The following is a 25,934-nucleotide window of genomic DNA, read 5'->3' as shown; positions in this document are numbered from 1 at the left end:
GTCTCCTAGAAATAGCTTTGTCAATGAGGTTTGCTTGCAGTCCTTGTCCCTCCCACATCATTACCTAGAACATTACCTAGAAGCCTAGAACATTACTTAGAAGCCTAGAACATTACTTAGAAGCCTAGAACATTATGATGCTCTGAAAGCTGAGGTAATTTATCTCTATCTCTATATCTATAGATATATAAATATAAATATAAATATAAAACTTTGGTATGTTTTAAGGTATGGTTGTGATTTTACCTCTTTGTAAAATGCTTTGAGGGTTTTTTTCTTTTTCTTTTTTATAATCAAACAGGAAATAAAACAAATAAATAAATAAATAAATAAATAAATAAATAGGGTTTGCCAGTTCCTTACCCAAATGAAGTCAGGCACGAAGAAGAGCTCACCTGGTGCTATTTTCTTTGGCCTCTTCCTCTTTTCTCACCTGTGGGGCAGGGCTGCATCTCCATGGCAAAGCATCTGCTTGACCTGCAGAAGGCCACAGGTTCAATCTCTGGCATTTCCAGGTAGGGCTGTGAGAGAACCGTGACTGACTGGAATCCTGCTGCTGTTCAGTGTGAACAATACCAAGCTGAAAGGATTGACTAGACCAATGGTCTCTGACTCAGAATAGGGCCCCCTCCCTGTGGCTCCCGCTCTGGATGAGAACTTGAAAAACTTATCCAGATCACAGCTCTGTAAGCTCTTTGTCCCCTGGTCATCATTTCCCACCTGCAAGCAGCCGTTTCCGCTCTAACTTCTGGCTTTTCCGAGACTGCTGAGCTCTCGTCAGCAAACTTTTTGCTCTGCTAGGCACCGAGTCAGCTCATATTGAGTGAGCAGTCAATAAGAGGCCTTTTCTTTCATGATATTAACTGGTGAGTTGGGTCTGCCAGGCTTAAAGGCTAGTTCATCAAAGCAAGACCGAAAAAATAAAATTAAAAAGCGTCCGCATTTAGTTATTCTGCACATGCTGGTTGCCCACACAACTAGGAAATGTAGAATAATGTAATTGATGCAGGAAACAGGCAAAGAGCCTTATAACTCCCCAATCAGACTTTAAAGAGATCTAAACAGCCTGCTACTTGGTATAGTAAAATAAATTATAACAACAAAGCTTTAATGGAAATGATTAATCTCTATAACATTCTTCAAGAAACATAGCATTTTTTTTCAAAGGGCTTCTCTTCTTTTGCTGTCTAAATGTTCAGCACACCATTTAATTATTAAACATCAATGGCAAGGAAAAAATATATTAATTATGCATTTGCTAGACCACAAAAGCTATTTTAACTGGCTACAAAATGATTTAGTATGCATAAAAGTTAACATTTAATAATACCACCAAGAACATTTGTTTTAAACATTTCCATGTCCTGTTCTGGTCTAATTAATATTTAACTGTTCAAGAGATTAGTTATGCTCTTTCAGTTTCTTACTGTGTTCATCTGAAGTTTTTATTTAGCAGTCCTTGGACTGGGGTTGTGTAATACCTGCAAGGAGAAATTCCTTTATTTCATGGTACTGAAATGTTATTAGGTATGGAAATGTTTGCAAAGAATCGTGGAATTTCTCCATATACTCAATCAACTAGGATGCTACAGTTTCCAGTTCCTTGTTGATAGGAAAACATCATGCTTAGAACCTGTGCTGCAGGCCAATGCCTAAAGAATATGGATGTGATGGAGACTCTCTCAGATATCATAGGCATCCTCCCAATGGAATGAGAACAGGAGAGGACCATGATGGTAGAAGAACCAGTAGAAGCCCATTACCTTTGGCCAATGAACATCCACAAACACTGGTTGGATTCAGTGTCCCATCTATGAAAAAAGGGGTCCTTCCATTTGTGGAAGGGAATGCGACCCAATGGAGGCTTCCTCTGGAGGAAGGTGGGAGAACATAGGCGCTGGCTCCAGGGGACCGAAGCCCTGTGGGTTTAGGACCAGGAAATGGTCTCATGCAACTTCCAACAGGGCGTCTGCGTTTTGTTGGGAAAGAATGAAATTTCCTTCTTTCATGTCCCTCTGGATTCACTTTTATTTCTGTAGGCCGCTATCAAGTTCAGTGAACTCAGATCCCATTTCTTGTGTTGACACCGTTTTCTCTGCAGACAGCCAAGCTGAACTTCGTGAGATCCTGAAATGGTTTTCAATAAATGTGTAAAGGCGAGAAATAAGTGTTTCTTAATAAAATACATGTTAACAAGTGCCTCTCGCCTGCCCAAGACACACTCATGTGAAAACCTGACAGTAGCAGTGAGCTTCTCCTTTCCCCAATGTGAAGTTTTTCTTTCCTGGAAATACATGCCGCATTCCTGTAACAAAACAAATACATGTTGCACACTGTTTGTATGTCTTTCTTCCTAGATGAAGATGATCAGGCTGAAAATCCATTCGTGAAGACTAGCTGTATCCTGAGTATAATATGTTGCCTAATCCTCCTGAACACTAGGGTTCAGTCTTTGATAAGATTTCACATACAGCTGAACATCATCTTCATCTTGCTAATCCAGAATTTAGGGCCCTGCAAACGGGGTGTTGCCCTTCCTAGAATTAACACATTTAAAAGTCTGAAACGATGGTGTTGGCGTGAGGCAAGGAGTATAAGCATTGACCTAACTGGAAGCGTGGAATGCAGTTGGATTTAGTAAAGGCTCTGAGCAAAGGGACAGGACTTGATCAAGAAGAAAGCCTTGACGGCTTTGACAAGCCTTTTCTTTAGTCTCTTGAGCTAATTGTGTCAGTTGACAGGTTTGCATCAGGGTACGTTGAAATTCTGACAGGCTAATTTGAGCTTGCGGTTCCAATGAAACACACATACGGCACTCGTTATATTTAGTGACAATCAGTGTCATTTTCTGCTTAAATGCAAGCGGCTCAGTACAAATGTTCAGCTAGCTGCCTATCAGCAAATGTGAACCTAGTTTTTCAATGGAGCTGAAGCAAAAGTGTGTGTGTGTGTGTGTGTGTGTGTGTGTGAGAGAGAGAGAGAGAGAGAGAGAGAGAGAGAGAGAGAGAGAGAGAAGGTTTGTAAAAGGAGACTGGGAAAAGAAATGAATATTAAGCTGCTCTGATTCTGCATAGAAAATTATTCCTTTATTTCAGCTATTTCTAAGGCATCTTTCAAGACCATAGCATTTCCCAAGGTAGCTTATATTTATAACAAATATGCAACAGGTTAACAGTTTCCTTTGGGTTGAACTACTGGCTAACTTTGCAAAATCCTGAAAACAAAGTGTCAAGGATAAAGAATAGAAATAAAATATGAAAGTGATGCAGTCAGGACTTAGTAAACCTAAGGATAAAGTTTAAAGGTATAGACATTAAAATGCTTTCCAAAATAACTTTAAAAAACACAATAATGAAGATTGTGATAATGTCCTCTGCATTGTTCTACCCATGGGGACAACTCAGAAGCTGAAGCTAGTGTGGAATGTGGCATGTAGTCAAAGCCATATTACACTTGTATTGGCTGCCTGCCAATTTGCTTCTGAGTTCATTTTAAAGTACTGATATTGGCTTATAAGGCCCTCAATACTTGGTGGAGTCTCTTTTTCCTGGTATGTGCCAGTTCAGCTACTAAGATTATTACATTACCCCAGCATTGGAATGATGATCCGAGCCAGAGTTTTCTTGGTTGTGGAACTCCTGGCCTCTGGAGGAACATCAACCATCTTCAGTTTTTTTAGTTTCTCATTTTGCCCAAAACATCTCTTTGTGTCTGCATCAAGTCCTCTTGACACTATAGTTCTAATCTGGATTCTTGGACTTTCTGATTTGTTGAGCAGTCTATTTAATGGGTACTCTTGCTGCAGTTTTTAGTTTAAGGGGTGGTTTGGGGAGCCTGAAAGCATAGTTTCAACTTTAGATGTTGAGGAAGTTTTTTACTTTTTAAAAAAAGAATATTTATGCTGCTTTAAAATGATGCTCATGTTACAGACGAATCCAGCAGCTCCTGCAGGCCAATATTAATATGACACCTCCTGCTCATGACAATCATGTCCTGTGTGTATTAATGTTTTTGCTGGAGATGTAGGGCAACACATATGAATTTTACCTTTGTAGGTTAGTTTCTACACACCTACCCACACCCCTGTCTTTCCTCCATCCAGACAAACAAGAGCTATTATCAGAGTTCAAAGACACCTTCCAGTCATGCAAAAACAGGGATACCAAGTAGGGCAGTGAGAGGTGTGGCTTAGAGAGAGGAGGTGTAACCTGGTGAGAGTTCATATTTAGCCTATGGGCCTAAGGTTCCCCACCTTTGCCTTACTGTTGGAGAAGTAAATATCATTCCTACTATGCACCTGGTAATAGATGTTTTAAAAGATTGCCTTTGCTTCGGAGCTTGTCCTGGGAATAGGAGATGACGGGATTAAAATGCTCCCCAAGGGTACATAGAAAACCATCTTTTCCAAGTAAAGCTGCCCTTTATATATTTAGTATTTAGCTTCAGTCATTCAGTTTTAAAGCTTGGTTCTCCACTTAGTTAAGTCAGTTTTATGCCTGATTAGCCCCTAGCTCCAGATTTATGCTAGAACAAAACTGGTGAAAGTGTGTGGAGAATCATGGCTTTGTTTCCTTAGGTTTGCTGCCATTTTCTTGTACACACCCAAAAACATAGGAACCCATTTTAAGGGGGGGGGCAGATCCATCCACCCACCCATCGTTTTATTTGTAGGCTGCCTTTCCACAGTTCAAACCATGCTCAAGGCAGCTTGCAACATGGAAAAAAAAATACTTCACTACAACGGTACAAAAGTAGGCATAAACAATAAAACATTTTAAAAAATACACAACCAAATGAAACAAATTCCGCATAAATCACACAAAATCTAAAATAAATATAGAAAAACCAACAACAACAATGGCCCCAACAAACCCCCACAAACAACATCCTAGCCCAAGCGTCTGTTCAGCAGCCTCAGCTCCAGGCCAGGTGGAAAAGGCTTGTAAGGCAGGGTGCAGGTGTACTAGGACTCACAAAACCAAGATGGCAACTTTGAGATTGTCTCAAAGGAGGGCGAACCTGGTTCTGTGCTTTTGATAGCGTGTAGAAGAGGGAATTGCAGTGAGCACAGCTAAGCTCGCTGTGGCTGTACCTGCCCTTAAAAGAGATGAGCAAAAGTGTGCCTGCGGTCTTTTTAAAGCTCATCTCATGAAATCTGGCCTGTAGCACACCAATCTGGATTAATACCTGATTTCTGTATAATTGAGTATTTAAAAACATACCCATCTGCCTAAATAATTAATTGTGTTACACACTCTGGTGGTGGTGATGATTTTGGCATGCTGCTTTGACTTTATTTTAGACAAAAAAGCGAGAAAACTATCCTGGCAAGTTTAGCAGGAAACTTTGCGCACACACCCCACCCACTCGCCACCCCATTCAGAAAGCGTCAGTGTAATTTATGCCAATCAGCATGTACTTTGATAAGTCTGCTGAATGGTCTGCAGCTGTTGGAGCAAACTCTTCCCCCTCCTCCGCATCCTTTTCAGGTTCTTCCAGATGCTGCCTTCATCTCTGGAGTGACAGAGCACTTCTCAAGTAGACGAGGAGGCAGCTCAGCCAATGATGATTACCAGGCTGTGTGGGTGAGTGGCAGAGAGGAGCACCCCCATCGCACTCATCACAGGAAAGAAGCAAACAAAAGGGTTTGATTAGGACCGGAGGGGGAGAGAGGATGCTTCTCTGCAAGCGATAAGAGATTTCGCTAGGGTGGCAGGGATTTCCATGCCGCTTACTCAGGAAGCTTCAACGGAACTACTCAGAAGTAAGTGGTTTGAAGATGGATTAGATTCCTGCTGATGATGCATTTGATGGATGCATTTATTTATTTATTTATTTTAAGAGCGGGTAGATTTATCAGGGGGATGCGGGTGGCGCTGTGGTCTAAACCACAGAGCCTAGGGCTTGCCGATCAGAAGGTTGGTGGTTCAAATCTGCATCCAAAACTGGATCCAAAACTGCATCCAAGAGTATTAAAAGAACTGGCAGATGTGATTTCAGAACCACTGGCAGTCATCTTTGAGAATTCCTGGAAAACAGGCGAAGTCCCGGCAGACTGGAGGAGGGCAAATGTTGTCCCTATTTTCAAAAAGGGGAAAAGAGAGGACCCAAATAATTACCGCCCAGTCAGTCTGACATCAATACCAGGGAAGATTCTGGAGCAGATCATTAAGCAAACAGTCTGTGAGCACCTAGAAAGGAATGCTGTGATCACCAATAGTCAGCATGGATTTCTGAAAAATAAGCCATGTCAGACTAACCTGATCTCGTTTTTTGACAGAATTACAAGCCTGGTAGATGAAGGGAATGCAGTGGATGTAGCCTACCTTGATTTCAGCAAGGCATTTGACAAGGTGCCCCATGATATTCTTGTAAAGAAGCTGGTAAAATGCGATCTTGACTATGCTACCACTCAGTGGATTTGTAACTGGCTGACTGACCGAACCCAAAGGGTGCTCATCAATGGTTCCTCTTCATTCTGGAGAAGAGTGACTAGTGGGGTGCCACAGGGTTCTGTCTTATTCAACATCTTTATCAACGACTTGGATGATGGACTCAAGGGCATCCTGATCAAATTTGCAGATGACACCAAACTGGGAGGGGTGGCTAACACCCCAGAGGACAGGATCACACTTCAAAACGACCTTGACAGATTGGAGAACTGGGCCAAAACAAACAAGATGAATTTCAACAGGGAGAAATGTAAAGTATTGCACTTGGGCAAAAAAAATGAGAGGCACAAATACAAGATGGGTGACACCTGGCTTGAGAGCACTACATGTGAAAAGGATCTAGGAGTCTTGGTTGACCACAAACTAGACATGAGCCAACAGTGTGACGCGGCAGCTAAAAAAGCCAATGCAATTCTGGGCTGCATCAATAGGAGTATAGCATCTAGATCAAGGGAAGTAATAGTGCCACTGTATTCTGCTCTGGTCAGACCTCACCTGGAGTACTGTGTCCAGTTCTGGGCACCACAGTTCAAGAAGGACACTGACAAACTGGAACGTGTCCAGAGGAGGGCAACCAAAATGGTCAAAGGCCTGGAAACGATGCCTTATGAGGAATGGCTAAGGGAGCTGGGCATGTTTAGCCTGGAGAAGAGGAGGCTAAGGGGTGATATGATAGCCATGTTCAAATATATAAAAGGATGTCACATAGAGGAGGGAGAAAGGTTGTTTTCTGCTGCTCCAGAGAAGCGGACACGGAGCAATGGATCCAAACTACAAGAAAGAAGATTCCACCTAAACATTAGGAAGAACTTCCTGACAGTAAGAGCTGTTCAACAGTGGAATTTGCTGCCAAGGAGTGTGGTGGAGTCTCCTTCTTTGGAGGTCTTTAAGCAGAGGCTTGACAACCATATGTCAGGAGTGCTCTGATGGTGTTTCCTGCTTGGCAGGGGGTTGGACTCGATGGCCCTTGTGGTCTCTTCCAACTCTATGAGTCTATGATTCTATGATTCTATGAAATCGCTGCGATGGGGTGAGCTCCTGTTGCTCCGTCCCTGCTCCTGCCAACCTAGCAGTTCGAAAGCACGTCAAAGTGCAAGTAGATAAATAGGTACTGCTCCGGCGGGAAGGTAAATGGCATTTCTGTGCACTGCTCTGGTTTCGCCAGAAGTGGCTTAGTCATGCTGGCCACATGACCCAGAAGCTGTCTGCCGGCTCCCTTGGCCAGTAAAGCGAGATGGGCACCGCAACCCTAGAGTGGTCCGCGACTGGACTTAACAGTCAGGGGTCCCTTTACCTTTTTAGATTTATCAGGAGAAGAGAATGAGATGGCTACATACATATCTAGACTCCTAAGGCCAGGCTGAGGGACCTTTGAGACATCAGATGCTTCTGGGCTCCACCAGAGCCAGAATGAAAAGGCAAAAAGAGTTTGGCATGTCACTTATAGGCCAAACCCATGTAGTTCAGCACATAGCATGGTGCGTTATAAGCGGACAGTCTGTGCACTGTAGAAATATGGCTTAAAAACATGTAGTGCCTCTAATACCCCATGAATTCCACCCTACAAGGGGTGATTTTGTTTGTCCTTAGTGGGGAATCTGTGGTCATCTGGATGATGCTAGACTCCAGTTCCCATTAGCCCTGCCCAGCATGGCCTCTAGTCACATCAGAAGGATTACTCACTAAGTAGCCGATGTCCTATAAGCTCCCCACAGACAAATCAGGATTAATGTTGAACAACCAGGCCGCCTGGAAGAGACTTGGTTGTGGTGGGAGTAAGGATGCTGATTCCCTCAATAATTGAGCTTGCACTTGAGCTGAGCCCCATCGCCGCCTCGCAATCATTGTGAGTCAGTCAGGTATCCTGTGTGTTAGCGATACTTAGCAGAACAAACGTCATGGAAAAAACAACACATCAAAAGGCAACTTATCAAACCCATTTCAGTGTCTGCTCTGTCATGCCGCTGAAATGTGTATCCCCTTAAATTCTGCTTAACTGGGGTCACTGGCAGAGGAATGGGAGTGCGGAGGGAGCAGACTGCTCACCGGCACCACTATTCTGGTAGGGTGCCATTGCAGCGCCCCCCGACACACGCCGCACACACCCCGCACACCGGGCACCACACCCTCACAGGTGGTGCACTACGCCCTCGCAGGTAGCATACCATGCCCATAGGATGCGCGTCACGCCCTGGGGGCGCCAGCCACGCCCCCACCTGCTCTCCACCTCCGGTAGTGGAGCATGAAGCTTTGCCACTGATTGGGGTGATGGCAGGGGCCATTAACATTCATTGTTATGCTCCTATTCCTGTCACCTACCATGATTATGTGGGGTGGTGGGGAAGGTAGTAATGCTGGATGGGATGGGCTTTGAGGGAGTGGGTAATAATAATAATAATAATAATAATAATAATAATAATTATTTATACCCTGCCCATCTGGCTGGGTTTCCCCAGCCACTCTGGGCGGCTTCCAACAAAATATTAAAATACAATAGTCTATTAAATATTAAAAGCTTCTCTAAACAGGGCTGCCTTTAGATGTCTTCTAAAAGTCTGGTAGTTGTTTTTCTCTTTGACATCTGGTGGGAGGGCATTCCACAGGGCGGGTGCCGCTACTGAGAAGGCGCTCTGCCTGGCTCCCTGTAACTTGGCTTCTCGCAGCAAGGGAACTGCCAGAAGGCCCTTGGCACTGGACCTCAGTGTCTGTGCGGAATGCGGGGGTGGAGACGCTCCTTCAGGTATACTGGACCGAGGCCGTTGAGTACTTGAGTTAATCCTACCATCTGCAAAATCAAGGTTGCTTAAGTCTGTGGCCTGGTGAAGGGGGGCCACCGGGGGGGGGGGCATTTGAAGATGGCCGACAATAACATCTCTCCGACTCACACGAGGTAATTAAGAGGCTGCTATGGGAAGTATGCAGCTTTCCCGGCCACCCCAAGGGGATGGGGGGGACTGCCTTGCCAGCGGTGTCCATAATGCACCCCCGGATTCGAAAGAAGGGGGTGTGGACACTTGGAACAAGCCCTCGTCTGAAGTCAGCACTTCCTGACGCTATCTCCAATCAGCGCACTGCTTCGCTTTGGCTTGAAATATATAATTGGAAATACATAATTGGAAAGAAGCTAAAGCACATACATCAAGCGAAGATCGGGAGAAAGACTGCTGATTAATGGATCTCTGTGAGCGGAGCGACGGGCGGGACAAATAAATCAAGTGAGGAATCACCATTAAAAGACTGGTATGTTTGGAGTGAAACGGAAAGGGAGTGGAGGAAAAAACTTTTCTTTTCTTTGCCTTATGTGAGTATTAATAACCCTCCACCCCAGAGAGAAGAATCGTTGCAGTTTATTAATCACAAGCAGGAATTCAAGAACTGTGTGGAGTGAATTATTGATCAAAGAGAGGATTGGTAAACATTGGAGAACGGAGGAAAGTTTTATGACGCAGTTTCAAATGGCGTCTCGCCAAGACAGGCTTGAAGGACGGGGGGAGAAGGACCAGGGTCATCGGAATGCAAATGGTTATTGGAATGTGATCTAGACTTGGCAGAGCCCTCTGAGATATGTTTGGCAAACCTGGGGAAATCAACGGACAGACTGAGAGAAAGTTCTTTACGGAGGTGTGGAAATGGCGTATGTGATATGATTTTTGGAGAGTGTAAAACCCACACAGAGGATGTTTGTTTCCAACCCACTTGTGAAGATTATCAGAGATTGTAAAGAAAGGAATATATGATAACAACAAGAAGATGAGGAAAGTAACAAAGAGACTATCTGGACAGAACTGGATAGAACTGTCTAATTAAAGCAGCAGTATAAGTGATGTTTGGACCCCGTTTCGGAGCTTGTAGTATGGGTACCCCCAACAAAAATTTACAAATCTGGCTGTATAATTTGGAACTAATGTGATTTGTAAATAATGTTATTTGATTGGCCTGTTAATAAAAATTATATTTTTTTAAAAAAGTCTGTGGCCTGGTGAAGAAAAACTATCCAGGCCAGCCCGGAGAAGGTTGATGGAAAGAAAAATAAAGAGAACGCAGTGCTACCATGATTAAACCGCAGACATGAGAAAATGTACAAACTTCAGGCATGATGTGCACTTGTTAGTGCCATCCCTCCCACCATACAAAAACAGGCCCAATAACACAGTTGAGGATCAATGAATGAATAAACTTTAATAATAGCCAAATAGTGGTGATTTTTTTAAAAAAAGAACTAGCTCACTGTTCCACCCACTTTCTTTGGGGTTCCACTTCTTCAAAGAACTCACAAGTCATTGCCAACTTCTTTTGTTGACAAAATAAGTATTTGCAGCTTGATTTAGAAGGCTTGGGACAGTCTGAAGGACAAACTGCTTTGTTGGCATTGCAAGAAGGTGAGAGCAAAAACACCCTCAGACATGCAAATTACAATACCCCTGGGGGCGATGAAATGGATACTTGGTGAAGGTCAACAATGATTAGCAGTAGCAGAACTGCAAATAGCCAAATCCATTGCGTGACGAGTTCTCACAACACAATCTGGAGGAATGAAGTCAATTACTTCATTTTTGCAGAATGTGGAAGCTGGTCAAGCTGACATGTGTAAGGACACTGCAAGAACTGCCCCCTGCCCGCCCCCTTCCTGAACAGGTACATGATTGCGAACCCTAGGTAGGAGGTACAGTGACTGTCTCCTCTCGCTATCATGGGACATTTAAAGATATGCAGATAGTCTCCAAGCTACAACCTGAGAAGATTATGCCGTGCCATAACAGCATATTCAGGCCCGTTCTGCCTTTCTTGTGGATCAGCTAGGCTGTACAGAATGAACATTTCCCAGGTAGTTTCAAAGGTTAATTCAGTAAGAGGTCCCTGGCACAGCCTGGCTCACTGCCTCATCCTTTGTAAATGTGTGTCTTCCTAGATAGGGATATAATGACTCTCAAACAATCTTTCTTTTCCTGGTGGATTTTTGGTGGCTGCCTTTCTATTTCTTTGGCAGCTAAGGAGGACTGTTAACATGTAGGTTAAAGGCAAACGTCTTCTGTCAGTCAGGTGTAAATGAAGAAAAACGGATCTGGGAGATGGTGGCTGTAAACAGTGGAGACAAATGAAATTAGAAATTGAGCTGTAAGGTATTATACAGAGGACCTCCTCCTACCATGAGACAGGTTGCTGGATCTTCTCAGAGTCACCTAGTAATTCATTGGGAACCAATCCTACACTCATGGATATAGTCCCATTCTGGGTCCTGTTTCTTGGTCACACTAGAGTGTGACAGAACCTTGAGGTGCACCTGACACCAAGATCTCATATGCATACTGCTTTTATATTCTATTCTGTTCTGTTCTGCTATTCAACAGTAAAATGGACCCCCTCCGAAGGTAGTGGACTCTCTACCCTTGGAGGTTTTCAAGGAGAGGTTGGATGGGCATCTGTCAGGAATGCTTTAGCTGAGATTCCACATTGCAGGGGGTTGGACTAGATGACCCTCTGGGCCCTTTCTACAATTTTATGATTCTTCATCACATTATACTATTTATTTTAAAAGATAAAATAAAGCCCCTTTTATTTTTTCTAAATAAAATAATCCCCTCATTATGAAGGCTTACCACCTTATATAAATTTAATGAATGTACCTATTTTTATCATAAAAAAGTGCTTAGGGTCACCTTGACACTGACACAGGCATATCTGATCACCACTGCACTGAGCAGTGCTTAGATAGTACTCACTAACCAGGCAGGCTGTGTTTTGTACATGGTTGATTTGGGCTTACTTCCTGCGGCATCCCAATCATTTGGAATATCCCTGCCAACGCTGCTGTTCCTTGGCAGTGGCTTGCAGTGATATGGAGGTGATCCACTCAACTGAGATGCTTCACACAGCCATCCCTGTGCAAAATGATACTTCCCACTAGGTGGAGTACTGCCATGCCAAAGCATTTGTGAGCGAGGACCACCACATGGGGTAGAATAATATGCCAAGATTGGCAATGGCCTGGATCCCCTTGTTTCGTATGAATTTTTGAACACTCAGTTGTAATACGGGCCACTACTGAGCTCTGTGCTGGTGTGGCCCACAAATCAATTGTACACTTCAAGGAAACAATTTTCCCCTTCTCTCCCTCTCTTTTTAAAAGACCTACATTGCATAACCTCTGGCTCCATCGTAGTGGAAATGTTAAAGCTGATAGACTGCAGCTATGAGGAATCCTTCCAGCACAGAGCAACACATGCTGAGGATCATCACCGATTCATCTCTATGTCCCAGACACACACTGAAGCCCCTCTAGAGGGTGGCATATAACTGGTAAACACAAATAGCATGCAAATAGGCAACAGTAGTAGGAAAATAGCCTGGGAGTAACTCTTGGAATGTTAGGTGTCAGCGCTGCCCGAGGTCCCAGCTCACAGAAGACCAACGCTGCTTCGTTGTTTAGTATAAAAGTCTTTATTGAAGTTCAGTTTCACTTCCACAGCCGCAGCGTGCAACGCTACGTCTCTAACTTTAGACCGCCGAAGCTCCATCTGAATCTCCTCCCCCCTGACACCAGTTTAAGATTCTAGCCTTGCTCCACCTCCTCCTTTGTTCTTTCCTCCTCTGGGTCCGCCTGCCCGTCGGGGTCTCTCCCTTCCTAGACTCCTCTGACGCTGAGTCCCCTGACTCTTCCCCCTCCCTCCATCGGGCTTTAGGACCTGGCTCCCAATCCGGGTCTCCTGCTGTCCCGCGCGCCTGTACATTTGAACTTGGCGCGCGCGCCGAGCCTCCCACTTTCCTTCTGACCGTTACACTGCTGTCACTACTCCCTCCTTCGGGGAGGCTAGCTGGAACTGACCTCCCCTCCGTTTCCCCACTTTCCGATGGGGGCGTGGTCAGCCCTGACTCATCTTCTCTCCCTGCTGGAGGAGAGGCTGGCCCTGACACATGTGACTCTTCCCCCCCACTGCGCTCTGGTGGGGGAGCTGGTCCTAATCCCCCGCTGCTGCCTTGGGAGTCCCCGCTGGCCCCCTGCTTCTGGTGCGTCCCTCCCTGGGACCCCCCTTGCCCTCACCATCGGCGCCCCCTTCTGGGAATCTTCTGATTCGCTAAAGAAGCTCATGGAATCTCTCGGGTCACTGTCATACTCCCCTACGCTCCCCTCGGATCCCTCCCCTTCGCTCTCCATTTCCTCTCTTCCCTGTGCTTCTGCTCCTGAGCCCCTGACATTAGGAAAGATCTCCAGGGTTTGGCCTTGGAAGATGCTCCTCTCCTAATAATGCCACTGAGAGAGCTTTGCAAGAGAGAGGAGGTAAACCTGCAACGTTATAACCATGCACGGGAATGTCTCTCTTGTACTCCAGTGACATGCGCTTCAAATGGGTTGTGTGATATGCAGAAGGAGTTTGATTAAGGCCACCAATGCCACATAATTTAAGAAAAACATAAGCCCCAGAAGATGGTAATGTTAAATGACACCTCCTTTGAGCTAGATTTCAGCACGTGGTCCAGGGCAAACCTATGAGCCATCTAGCCTCTCATGACCTTGGTCTCATATTCCTGGCAACTGTGTCTTGGGGGCAGATGCCCATGTCATCTTGAAACATTGTTAGATTTTCTCATCACCTGAGAAATAACCACTCTGCTCATTTTTTAATGTTTTTCTTGACAAGCCTCTAAGATGTTGTTCATCCTTCATGATATCCCCATTCTCCTTCTTCTCACACTTCACTGACTCTTTTCTCCTTGCTGCCATCAGAAAACCTCGACGAATCCTTATGTAAGCAGCACAATATGGTACAAAACTATCGCTTCAGAAGTAGCAGCAAAGGAGAGTCTGGCTGGAGTTTCGGCTCCCAAATTAAACACCATTTCCATGGTATGGATTTCAGCCCCGGCGATGATCTTACAAAGCAGAATGCCCCATTGCACAATTTTCTTTTTTTAAAAGCTTCAGATAAATGCGCTGCTTTCAGATCAACAGCCAATCGATATCACATTCTTTTGTTACTGTTGCCTGCAAGGAAGATGTTAAGGGTTGTGCTTGCTTATGGCTGTGACCCCACAAGATCCTTTATCAGGATAACTAGCTTGTGTTTGCCGCAATCCATCTTGATTTCTCCTATGTAGTACCCATTCCTGAAAAATGAAGTGTCTGTATGAGTTAGGTTTTCAGGGTGGCAGGAGCTGAAATGAAATTGTTTGCTGCTCATTTTATTTCAAGAAAAGCTGTGCTCTGAATCTTAGGATCAAGGATGAACTCTGTTTGGAGAGGCTGCCTATTGTGCTTAAAGCTAGCAGACACAGAGGCCACATCTGTGTACAGAGCTGCATGTCAGGGGTGGGAAACCTCAGGCCCAGGCGCTGCATGCCATCCCACGCCTCTTTATCTGGCCCTCAGGACTCTCCCAAGGTCACACACCCAGTGTCATAGTGTGTGGAGGGCCACAGGGGCGGTTACCCCAGGCGCAAAATGGTTAGGGGTGCAAAATTTCAACACCCGGTGCGGCCTCAATACAGCTGCGGACATGTGTCACTGGACTTTATTGGAAACATGTGAACCAAGAAGTGACCTTTCCAGATAATAGAGCAACTCTTCTTTTCTTATCCCTGTGGCTGCGATCTCCTGGGTGACGTGGATGCTGTTAGGCAGTTGAATGTGCATGTGTACTCTGTCCGTTTCTCTCCCTCCCACCCCTCCACGTGGCCCCAGGTGCTGGCAACCCATGCTACACCACTGAACACTCCCTCCCGAACCATGCCACTTAGTGGCCCTGGTCTGCAGTTTCCACCCTCCTTGAGTGCTAAATATTTCCACAAACTCTGATCATGCTTCTTGCTTGTCTAGATGGAGGATAAAGAGGGATGTGTGTGTCTGTGTGTATGATAGAGCCTTCTGTGTAAAGGTAAAATTCAAATGTGTAGTGTCCCCTCTCCTACATTTGCTTCTGATCTTGCCCACCACTAGCCTGTGGTCCCTGGAAGGTTGCTTTAGAAATATGTGTGGCCCTTTGGCTGAAAAAGGTTTCCCATCCCTGCTGTTTGTTATGAAAACTAAGACAGTAGGCAGATCTGCCTTAGACCAAGCTTGGGCTCTCAGTACATAGACACATTCCTTGTCAAATAGTGTTGCATCAGTGGCTAGAAGACAGCTCCAAGCAGGATGCTACAGTTAATGATTCTCCTCCCTCTACTTTTCTTTATGCATCTGTGCCTAATTTAGTGAAATTTTGATCCAAATTAACTGGTATTGTGTTGAAGTATGTGTCTTAAATCCCAAGACACATTGAGCCAGATGAAATGAATGTTTATTCCCCAACATATCATTTCTTAACATGCGGTTGAGCTGCAAAGTGGTAGCTAATATTACTATTCTTTTCGCAAAAATGACACAAGGTTGCTTAAGAAAAAAACTGCTGTTTGCTCAGTTCGGAGGTTTCCAGCACACACTAAAGCACGCTGTGTTTTTTAAAAATGTAATATGCCATGAGATCATGAATACAAAGGTTTTCACTTTCTTTTGGCTCTTTATAGAAACACAAAACCATGAGATATGCTCATATATCAGCACGGCATAACTTTAAATAGTGCATTTCCCCAACACTTTGCAAACGGCAAAAAGTTTATTGTGCTTGGACTGAGGTGAGGAACCTCCAGCTGGCAGGCTAATCCTGGCCCACCAGGAGGCTCCAATATGGCCCACAAGGCCATTCCCCTCAAACTATACCAACCTGCTGTAGTTACTCCTGATGTCAGTTGGCTGAGTATGCCTGTTCTCAGTAGGGAACCACAGGAAACAAATACTGCCAAAGCAGCAGGATTTAACCCTCTGCTTTGCAGCTGATGCTCAGTTCAGTAGGATTCCATTCAAACCCCATGGGGACTCTCTAAGGGGAAGAAAACCTTCATTTTATCAGCACATTGAAAATGACATTATTACATCTGGTGATGGGGCCTGTGAAGTCAATCCTGATTAGAATCTGTCTTGCAAAGCCAATAGGTTCCCCAGCCCTGTGCTGAGGCAACACGGCATTTTAAATCACTTTAAAACTGAGCAAGCCTGAAGTCCTCATATGTGTTTTAATCCCTTCTGCAAAATGCTGGCAACCTGGAGGCATCATGAATATGGCAGAAGAACCCACCCTTTCCTTCTAGTGTAGGGGCCAGATGGAGAGGGAAAGGAATAAAGTTTCCATACTGAGCCCTCTTATGCTGGTTTATTGAGCAGTGCCTCAGCCAAAATAAGGCATCTTCTGTACAAGTTCAATTCGCATGGTCTCTTAGGGCGCCAGTAGCCATTAAGACCATCCATGGTCTTCTGTGAATGACAGATATCAACTACCAGCTGGTTCACAAATCTGTAAACCCTTTTGTTTATGGCTCCCTGCGGTCTTTTCGCTTCAGATAATTCATTACTCGTCTGCCATGAAGCTGCTCATAAGCTGCAAAACACCCTACTCAGAGAAGCTTGAGACTGCACGATGGATTTTACACAATATATCATGTCAATCAGTTATATGGAGATGTTAATAAGCGGATCTTGCAGACAAAGTATCTTGTCATTCCATAGCTTGGAGATTTGCATAAGTCGAGCTTTTGATGTGATGCTTCGGAGTGGCTTTACAGAAGCTATTTTACTGTGCCGTGTTAATCTGCTTGAAGACCTTTGTAGCGAATGATTCTGTGTATGGCCCAACGGAGATCAGTGAGTGCAATATAGTTTTTCTGCTTGCAAAAAAGGCAGTTGTTCACTGGAAGGACAGATCCTGAAGCTGAGACTCCAATACTTTGGCCACCTCATGAGAAGAGAAGATTCCCTGGAAAAGACCCTGATGCTGGGAAAGATTGAGGGCACAAGGAGAAGGGGATGACAGAGGACGAGATGGTTGGACAGTGTTCTCGAAGCTACCAGCATGAGTTTGACCAAACTGCGGGAGGCAGTGGAAGACAGGAGTGCCTGGTGTGCTCTGGTCCATGGGGTCACGAAGAGTCGGACATGACTAAACAACTAAATAACAACAACGACCGGCTTTCATCTATAGTTTCTTTCCATTTAAGTTGACCAGAAACATCATACAAAATCCAGCAAATGTGCAGCTGATGAAGATGCACATTGCAAAGCTTTTCTAGTCTCCATTGAACCTAATGACATGATGAAGGACATCCATATTCAGTGACTCCAGTCACACACACCAAAGAACGGAGAAAAACTATTGCTGTGGTGCCAATATGTTATTAGTTGATACTGCCTTGGAGTTAGGAATATTGTGCTCAAGATCATTCTTAGGCCATTATTTCTAAAAAGGTCACAACAAATTATTCTTGGATGTTTACAGCAATACTAAACATTCCTATTCCCACTAGTGATATTTTTCAGATACCAAGGAGGTCACATTTTATCACCCCACTAGTTTTGGAATCCACTTTTCAAACCTATAAAACATCACTCCTTATTTTCCAGTTATTTTTCAGCTTGCACAGGAGTTATTTTCACTTAATTGAGGGTACAGATTGTTTTTCAAAATCTAACCAAAATAGGTCAAAATAACTCCCATACAAATTTAGAGATATTTTCTTGTCTCCTGAACAATTGTAAATGGAATTTCTGTCAAGTGACAGAAAATATGGGCTGTATTTCTGTAGTTATTTTCTCGGGCCGAAGTTAATATCTAGTAAGAGATGTGAGGAAAGTTAAATATGATCAGGGTGCAGGTTTTGTTAGAGATAGGGTGAAACTTTATTTTGGATCAACATTTCAGATTTAGACTTAGATTCTACCCCTTTTGAGAATTTCATTTTGATATAAGCAGAGTATACAACCAGCAGTTCAAGCCAGCTTCCACTATGCCAAGTTTGTTTGGGGTAGGATTATTTTGTGGGTTTTCTTTGACAAACAAGACCTGCAGCACAGACTACTTGGTGCACATGTACTTCCAGCTGTTGGCTTTATCTGATGGTCCTCCTCAATCACATGCCAATTTTAATCATAGAATCACAATTCCTTCAGGAGCCAGTACTGAGAAACCAAAACAAGTGGGAAGAGTCCTGTTGTGATCACATTCTGCTCGTGAATTTTCCATAGAAATCTGGTTGGCCACTGTGAAAACAAAATTCTGGGCCAGATAGACATTTAGTCTCAGCTCGCAGGGCTCTTCCTATGTTTATGTCTTTGGTAGCTGACCTTACAGTTAATTCTGAAGCCTGCTTTAATTCAAAATGCATACAGAGTGCAGCATCTGCATGCCTGTGATTTGTAGCCCTGAAGTAAAAAATGCTGGTCTCAGAACGCATGCATGGGTTTTTTATCCAACAGTATTTTATTTAAATCAGGCTTCAATCAATGTAGTTTTATTTCTGAAACAATTCTGATCCAATTGCACAGTTATACGATGCCAGATTTAAAATAAGGCAAATTAGAACGATTTGATTAGTGGAGACTTTCAAAGATTTGCCTCCCTTCAAGAAGCTAAACCCATTATAGAAGTTTGGCCATTTCATTCTCTGCATGTCCTTGTTTTCTGCCTTCAATCATGTTATATCAGGATCTTTTTAATTGGATTAAGCTGACAGCTTATTATCCAAATTAAGTGGACATCAGCCATCTCAACTAAATAGCTCTGTTGATTAATAAAGGGCCATTTAAAAGAAAACCAACTTGGAAAAAAAATATCAAAATGACAAAATACTAAGTAAAATTGATAGTCACTCTACTTCAGTTTATTCTTGATGTTTTGAGAAAAAAAATCAGAGCTGGGCAGAAACTCACTAATTAAAATGGTCCCAATTAAATGGTTAGGAATATCTAGCAGATGCCAACTTTGTTAAAGTAATTCACATTGCTTTCAGCCTATTTGAAAGACAAAACAAATAAATAGTTATTACAAAGTAATCAAGTCAGATTTGGAACATTGTGGCTCTGCTGTACCACAGTGTGTGTGTGTGTGTGTGTGTGTGCGCGCACGTGCATATAATCAGAGGCGGAGCTAGCTGCTCTGGCGCCCAGAGCGGCGCACATCCTGTGCACCTGGGGGTGAGGCCATGGGGGCAGGGCGAGCATCCCAGGGGGCAAGACACCTATGGGGGCAGAGCGAGCCGCCCATGGAGAGTGGAGCGAGCTGCCCCTGGTGGGCTGCTTCCTGGGGGGGGGGGGGGAAGCCGTGCTGCTTTGCCAGCAGGCTTCTTCCCTTCCCTCTTCCTTTTGACAGCTCAGTGGAGGCTCCCCCCCCAGGAAGCAGCCCGGGAGCAGGGGGCATTGGTGTGCCGCCCGCCCACGACTCCCCAGCCTCCCCCGAGCTGCCAAAACAAAGGGGGAAGGCCGCTGGCAAGGCGGCGCAGCTCCGCCCCTTCCCCTGAAGGCTTGGGGTAGGCTGGGGAGTTGCAGGCAGGCAGCACACCAAATGTCACCCCCCTCAATGATGACACCCATGGTGGGCCACCCCCACCGCCTCCCTTCCTTCACGCCTGCATATAATCCCAGGGGCTATAGGATGTTTTGGGTGGAGAGGGAGGTTACATAATGTAATTTGGCAAATCAATGAATTTGAGAAATCCAAGATGGTGGCCAACTTATCATTGCCACTCAGCTGTGTATTCTTGATAAGTTTCTGTTTGGTAACAACAACAACAACAACAATTTATTATTTATACCCCATCCACCTGGCTGGGTTTTCCCAGTCACTCTGGGTGGCTCCAACAGAAAAGTAAAAACACAATAAAACATCAAACATTAAAAACTTCCCTAAACACGACTGCCTTCAGATGCCTTCTAAAAGTCAGATAGCTGTTTATTTCCTTGACATCTGAAGAAATGGTGTTGCACAGGGTGGGCGCCACTACCAAGAAGGCCCTCTGCCTGATTCCTTGTAACTTTGCTTCTTGCAATGAAGGAACCAGAGGAAGAGCCTTGGAGGAGGACCTCAGGGTCTGGACTGAGCGATGGGGGTGGAGATGCTCCTTCAGATATACTGGGCTGAGGCTAAGGTAGGTGGTCATATCTTTCTTTAGAAATCACTTGTAGCTGAGTAAGATTGTCTTCCATGAACACAGTCTTAACAGTGAGTCCGTAAATGACTGTGGAGGCCAATTCTGGATCCACACGTCCTTCCACTGCAGGGACATAGGTTTCTGGATGGGAGTTGATCACAGTGAGGATTTGCGAAACGTGCCTTCTTCTTAGCACGTTTCTCCCTTTCGTCTTGGGTTTGTGCTTCTTCAAAGGCTATTCTCCAGTTGGAGTGCTTGCAGGCCAGTGTTTCCCAATTATCTGTGCTTGAGAGTGTCTTTAAACCCCTTTTGTTGACCACCGGTATTTCGCTTTCCATTCTGAAGTTGGGAATAGAATAGCTGCTTTGGAAGACCAAAATCAGGCATCATTTGTACACACACACATGCAAAGAGAGGGAGAGAGCAGGGCAATATAGTACAGTGTACCTGCTTAAAGTTTACTTTTTTTGAGAGAGAGAGAGACAGAGAGCCTAAGGGGTAGTGAGATGTGGTGATTAATTTTTGGAGGGAGGGGAGCAGTATTCAGCCAGAATCATGTTCTCTCTGCTAGGTCTGCTGAGTAGCACTGCAGAGGCCCAGACACTCCACATCCATCATTTATTTGAAATGTCGCTTCTCTGCTTAATGACGGGTTGTCTCCAGCTTTCTGTGTCCCACATTTTCCTTTCCCCCTATCTTCAATAACTGCATAATGTTCTGCTCTTCTCTCTATTTTCCTTTTTTGCCTTTTTGTAGTATCACCCGCCTAAATGATTGTAATGGAACAAGTCGTTCCTGATGCTATCTGGCAAGGATCGAAGAACAAAATATTTTGATTGCATTTTGTACCACTTCAGGGAGAAAGTGAGCCAGGATGATGCCTCTGAAGCATTACCTATTGAAGAAACAAAAGGCCCTCGTTTCTACAGCACTCATGTGTCATTCTTGATGACTAGGTGTGGTTATTAGCTCACCTACAAAAATTGCTGCTGCTTCCATTTTTTTTTTTTAAAGAGCTGGCATTTTAAACACACCACCTAAATACAAACAGCATGATTACAGGGCAACATCTTCTCCTGCAAATGTACCATTGAATGACTAGGGAAACTGTGCATGAGCACCAATGTGCTGTTGCACATATCCCATGAATTGTACTGGTGTTTAGGCAGATGTGTCCCTTAGTCTGTTCTCTGTTTCTGTTTTCACTATAGTTAATAGACGATCAATAGATTGTCACAACTTATAGTTGGAGTAATTTAGATGGTGTCTAAAAGAAGGTTATTTACCATAGCTCCATTCTCTTTCCCGTTATGGATTGATCTTTTGGCAAAAAAAAAAAAAAAAAGGGACTGCCCTGTGACATTCCTCTTTAATTAAAGAAGAATGAAACGCTCCATAGAACCTCTCTTTCATTTTTTAAAGAGGCATTGCCGAGCACATGTTAATGAGCAAATATTCTTGCCATTTCAGCAAAGGCAGAGGTGCATGTCATTACAGAGCTTAAAGGTATGGCATCTGTTATACTAATAAAACCGGAATACAAAGTACTTTCTTTACTCTCCCTCTTCCTCAACCCTGACTCCTTTGGACTATGGCAGATTCTCCTTCCTTGGAGGCTTTTAAGCAGAGGTTGGATGGCCATCTGTCATGGATGCTTTAGCTGAGATTCCAGCATTGCCGGGTTGAACTAGATGACCCTTGGGGTCCCTTCCAACTGTACAGTTCTATGATGCATGGCTAAAATTTGAAGAAAAGGGAAAATGTCAGAAAGCAAATAAGTGCCATGAAGTCCCTCTGTGACCTGCTTCATTTCTTCCACATTTGCTTGATTGGTAGCAAAGCTGCACATTTGCTCCCATAATAGAAAGTTAGCCTCACGCTCAGGGCCATGCCTTTCTTTACTGAAGATTCTGTGTTTGGGCAAGGCCTGCAGCACAGAGACTGAAATCTGTTTTGTACACAGAAGGTCCCAGTTTCAATTCCTGGCCGCTGCAGGTAGTGCTGGAAGAGACCCCAGTCTTAAACCTCCAACAGTCAGAGTGGTCAAGGAGAAACAATCAGGGATGGCTGCTGCCTCCTCCATATCGCAGCAACCACTGCCTGAAGCGGTTGCCTAACTCTGCCTAATGGCAGAGCCGGTGCTGGAGAGTGAAATGAAATAAACAATCCCAGGACCAAGCTGTGTCGGAGGAATAAATTCAGTTCCTATAGCCAGGGGTGGATCTACTATGAAACTAATGAAACTTAAGCTTCAGGGCCCCTAATCCCAAAAGGGCCTCACATGCAACTTTAGTTAACATTGTTTTAAAAAAATGGGTCCAGTAGATCTGTTTTGAGTCACATGACTCAAATTGATTATTTTTTTGTTGCACATATTTCAACAAGCCCAACGTCTGAGAGTCAGTAGCACAGATGCTGTAAAGGTGTGGCGATCTGTCGTGGAACAACCCCATTGAAGAAGATAATTGTGTTTACCCAGAGCTTGTTGCTGGTTGCGAAGGAGCCCCCATGACAGATGGACTGTAGGTCCATCACTGCCTGTAGCACTCAGTATCAGCTAGGTGACAATGCTTCTTATAGTGTGGATAAGTGCTGAACATTTTAAGAACAAAGGAAGCTGCTTTATATTGAGTCAGGGCTTAACCACACTATTCTTTTGTCCTGCTCTTTCCAGTCACACGTCCTCACTTAAAAGCTCTGTGTCCAAGTGGGTTTATTTTTTGCCCCCAGATTTCCCTGCAAAAACTCAGGGTTTCTGCTGCTTGCCATTTGCTCTGATTGAGCTTTAAAGAGTGTTTTTTTTTATAGGGAATGCTAAAAAACCCCAGACATTCAGAAATGGGGCTTTTAATTATAGGCCATGCCTAGAAAGAGTGGAGGAAAGGTAAGTGTGGATAAGCTCCCAAACTATGATATTTATGCATCTAAGCTCAGCACTGTCTACAATGAAGGGCCAAAGATCTCCAGGGTTTCAGGCAGGATTTGTTCCCAGCCCTACCTGGAGATGCCTGAGATGGAAACTGCATATAAAGCATATAAAGCAGATGCCAAAACATGTAAATAATGATTCTAACAAGGAAATAAAAAGGAAGAAAACTCAAACTCCTAACACAAACAAAAACAAAAAACTTCATTCTGTTCCTAACTCTGCACCGTGTTTCTTCTTGCAATCTTTATTTTATGTAGGCTTTGTACAATTTTTAAAAATGCCCAACAAATTCAACATACTGCATGAAAGCAGTTGGTTGGCGGTTCGAATCCCTGCAACGGGGTGAGCCCCCATTGCTCGGTCCCTGCTCCTGCCAACCTAGCAGTCCGAAAGCACGCCAAAAAGTGAAAGTAAATAAATAGGTACTGCTCCGGCAGGAAGGTAAATGGCATTTCCATGCTCTGCTCTGGTTTCGCCAAAAGCGGCTTAGTCATGCGGGCCACATGACCCGGAAAAAACTGTCTGCGGACAAACGTTGGCTCCCCCGGCCATTAAAGCGAGATGAGCGCCGCAACCCCAGAGTCGTTCGCGACTGGACTTAACTGTCAGGGATCCTTTACCTTTTTACTGCTCAGGATTTGGGAGCATCCAGGTCAGGAGTCCTGCCTTTCTTGGGGCATTGTAATGCACCTCCAACCCTTTCCACACTACTATTTTAAAAACAATGCAGGAGTGACTTGCAGTTGTCCCATGTCACTAAAATCTAATGCTAGATGCTAAGTAATGTGACTGCTGGCCAAAGGAAATAATTGTTAGAGATGTGTCTCCTGACCTTGGACAACATGATCACATTCTTCCTGGAATGCAGATAATAAGGACATGATCTATGCAGTGTTTAGAAGGTTGAATGGTGTAACTGAATTGTCATCATGAAGATAAAGTATCTTCTTCTGGTAAATTGGAAGGGCCTTCGGTACTGGTGGGCAGTAAACTCAGACAAGCACTTTTAAAGGCTGTGAATCTCCCTTAATTTCTCTGGTTATTGCTTTGTATATTCTCAGCAGAAGAGCAGAGCTGGAGGACGAGAAGGTACCTTCCATATTAATACCACTGGGGATATTTCTCACGCACACTAACACAAACAAAACAAGTCGCTGAAAGGGGCGATTTCCAATTGATGATTCATTCACAAACAGACCCTCCAAGACATTTACTCTGCTGCAACCCTGCATCTCAGTACATCTCTCAGCCATTCGTAACACTGAATGCAAAGAAGCAGCTGCTTCTTAGAATATCTCTAGGAAAACAAAAGTGTTAGCTTTAGTGCAATATGGAATTGGCCTGCATCATCTTTAATACACCATCTACTGTTTGCTCTGTGTTGAAAGCATACATAAAAATAAATAAATCTTTGAAATGTGCCTTATACTTTTAACTCAGCCTTGTATTATTCTGTGGTTCCTGAGCTATAAACTCTCTTCCATAAAGTGTGAAGAATATCGAGTGTATGAAAGAAGTTGGACACAGGAGGGTTGGATATATGAGACTGCATAATATTCTGCTCAAACGCCCATGGATCACAGGAATGTTCACTATCAGATTAAACTTTTGTTGTTGCTGTTGCAGCTTCCAGGGAAATGGGAATGATGAGATGAACGCTTGCTTCTCCAAAGCGCTATTAAAAAAATGAAGGGTCTAATTGTCTAATTTGAACTGAATAAACCATCAATCTAACACAAAGTAGTGGGATTTTAGGATGACCTACCCAGTTCCTTTAAAGTGAATGTGGAGGTGCTCATTGCCTTTCTGAATGTCACTCTGCACACAGGTGGCGCTGTGGTCTAAACCACTGAGCCTCTTGGGCTTGCCGACTGGAAGGTTGGCGGTTCAAATCCCCACGATGGGGTGAGCTCCCACTGTTCTGTCCCAGCTTCTGCCAACCTAGCAGTTTGAAAGCACACCAGTGCAAGTAGACAAATAGGTACTGTTGTGGTGGGAAGGTAAATGGTGTTTCCATGTGCTCTGGCACTCATCATGGTCCTCTGTGACAGAAGCGGTTTAGTCATGCTGGCCACATGACCCGGAAAGCTGTCTGTGGACAAATGCCGGCTCCCTTGGCCTAAAAAGCGAGATGAGCGCCACACCCCATAGTCACCTTTGACTGGACTTAACGGTCCAGGGGTCCTTTACCTTTACATGTAGGCAGATGGTGCACAGAGATGGTGCACTTTGAGATGCACCTGCATTGCTGATGATAGATTTGAAGTCACACAAAGAGCATGCTTGCTGGAATGCAGTCTAAGAAGGACAAGATCTGTGCAGTGTTGAGAAGGCCAAATTGCACTGTCTAGTGTGAGGTGAAGAATCCTGTCTGTTTTACACACAGGCAAAACCAGAAGTGAGATAAGGTAATAGCTCACCTACAATAGGGTTTCCTTTTCACCTGGTTCACTATGTGTGTCTTAGTGGGGATCTCGTAGAAACAATCACTGCGCTGAGCTTTTGGGATAGACTGTTGCTATCCCCTCACTTGGGCTCTGTATTTGCAGTGACCATTATTAGTCCTAAGAACCTATGTATTTACAAATGCTGCAAGGACAACATCC

General features: G+C 44.2%; 1 protein-coding gene across 3 annotated transcripts in view; it reads left to right on the top strand.

The window, feature by feature from the left end:
- The window catches only part of C3H6orf118 (chromosome 3 C6orf118 homolog), a 42,282-nt gene extending 21,634 nt beyond the window's left edge, over window positions 1-20,648 (top strand). The window contains exons 10-11 of one of the 3 annotated variants that reach the window (XR_008329596.1): window positions 5,490-5,585; window positions 20,303-20,648. Coding sequence is in view for 1 of the 3 variants with exons in the window: in XM_053382365.1 (XP_053238340.1) it covers window positions 20,303-20,348 (46 nt within the window). In the remaining 2 variants the exon portion in view is untranslated. Of the gene's footprint in view, window positions 1-5,489; window positions 5,586-14,175; window positions 14,400-20,302 lie in introns of those variants that run through there. The other 2 variants (XR_008329595.1, XM_053382365.1) reach the window with 2 other exon arrangements.
- Window positions 20,649-25,934: the final 5,286 nt, after the last annotated feature.

The sequence above is a fragment of the Podarcis raffonei genome, chromosome 3 (genome assembly GCF_027172205.1).
Source record: "Podarcis raffonei isolate rPodRaf1 chromosome 3, rPodRaf1.pri, whole genome shotgun sequence".
Lineage (NCBI taxonomy): Eukaryota > Metazoa > Chordata > Lepidosauria > Squamata > Lacertidae > Podarcis > Podarcis raffonei.
The sequence above is the reverse complement of the archived record's forward strand: the minus strand, read 5'-3'. Positions and strand labels throughout refer to the sequence as shown.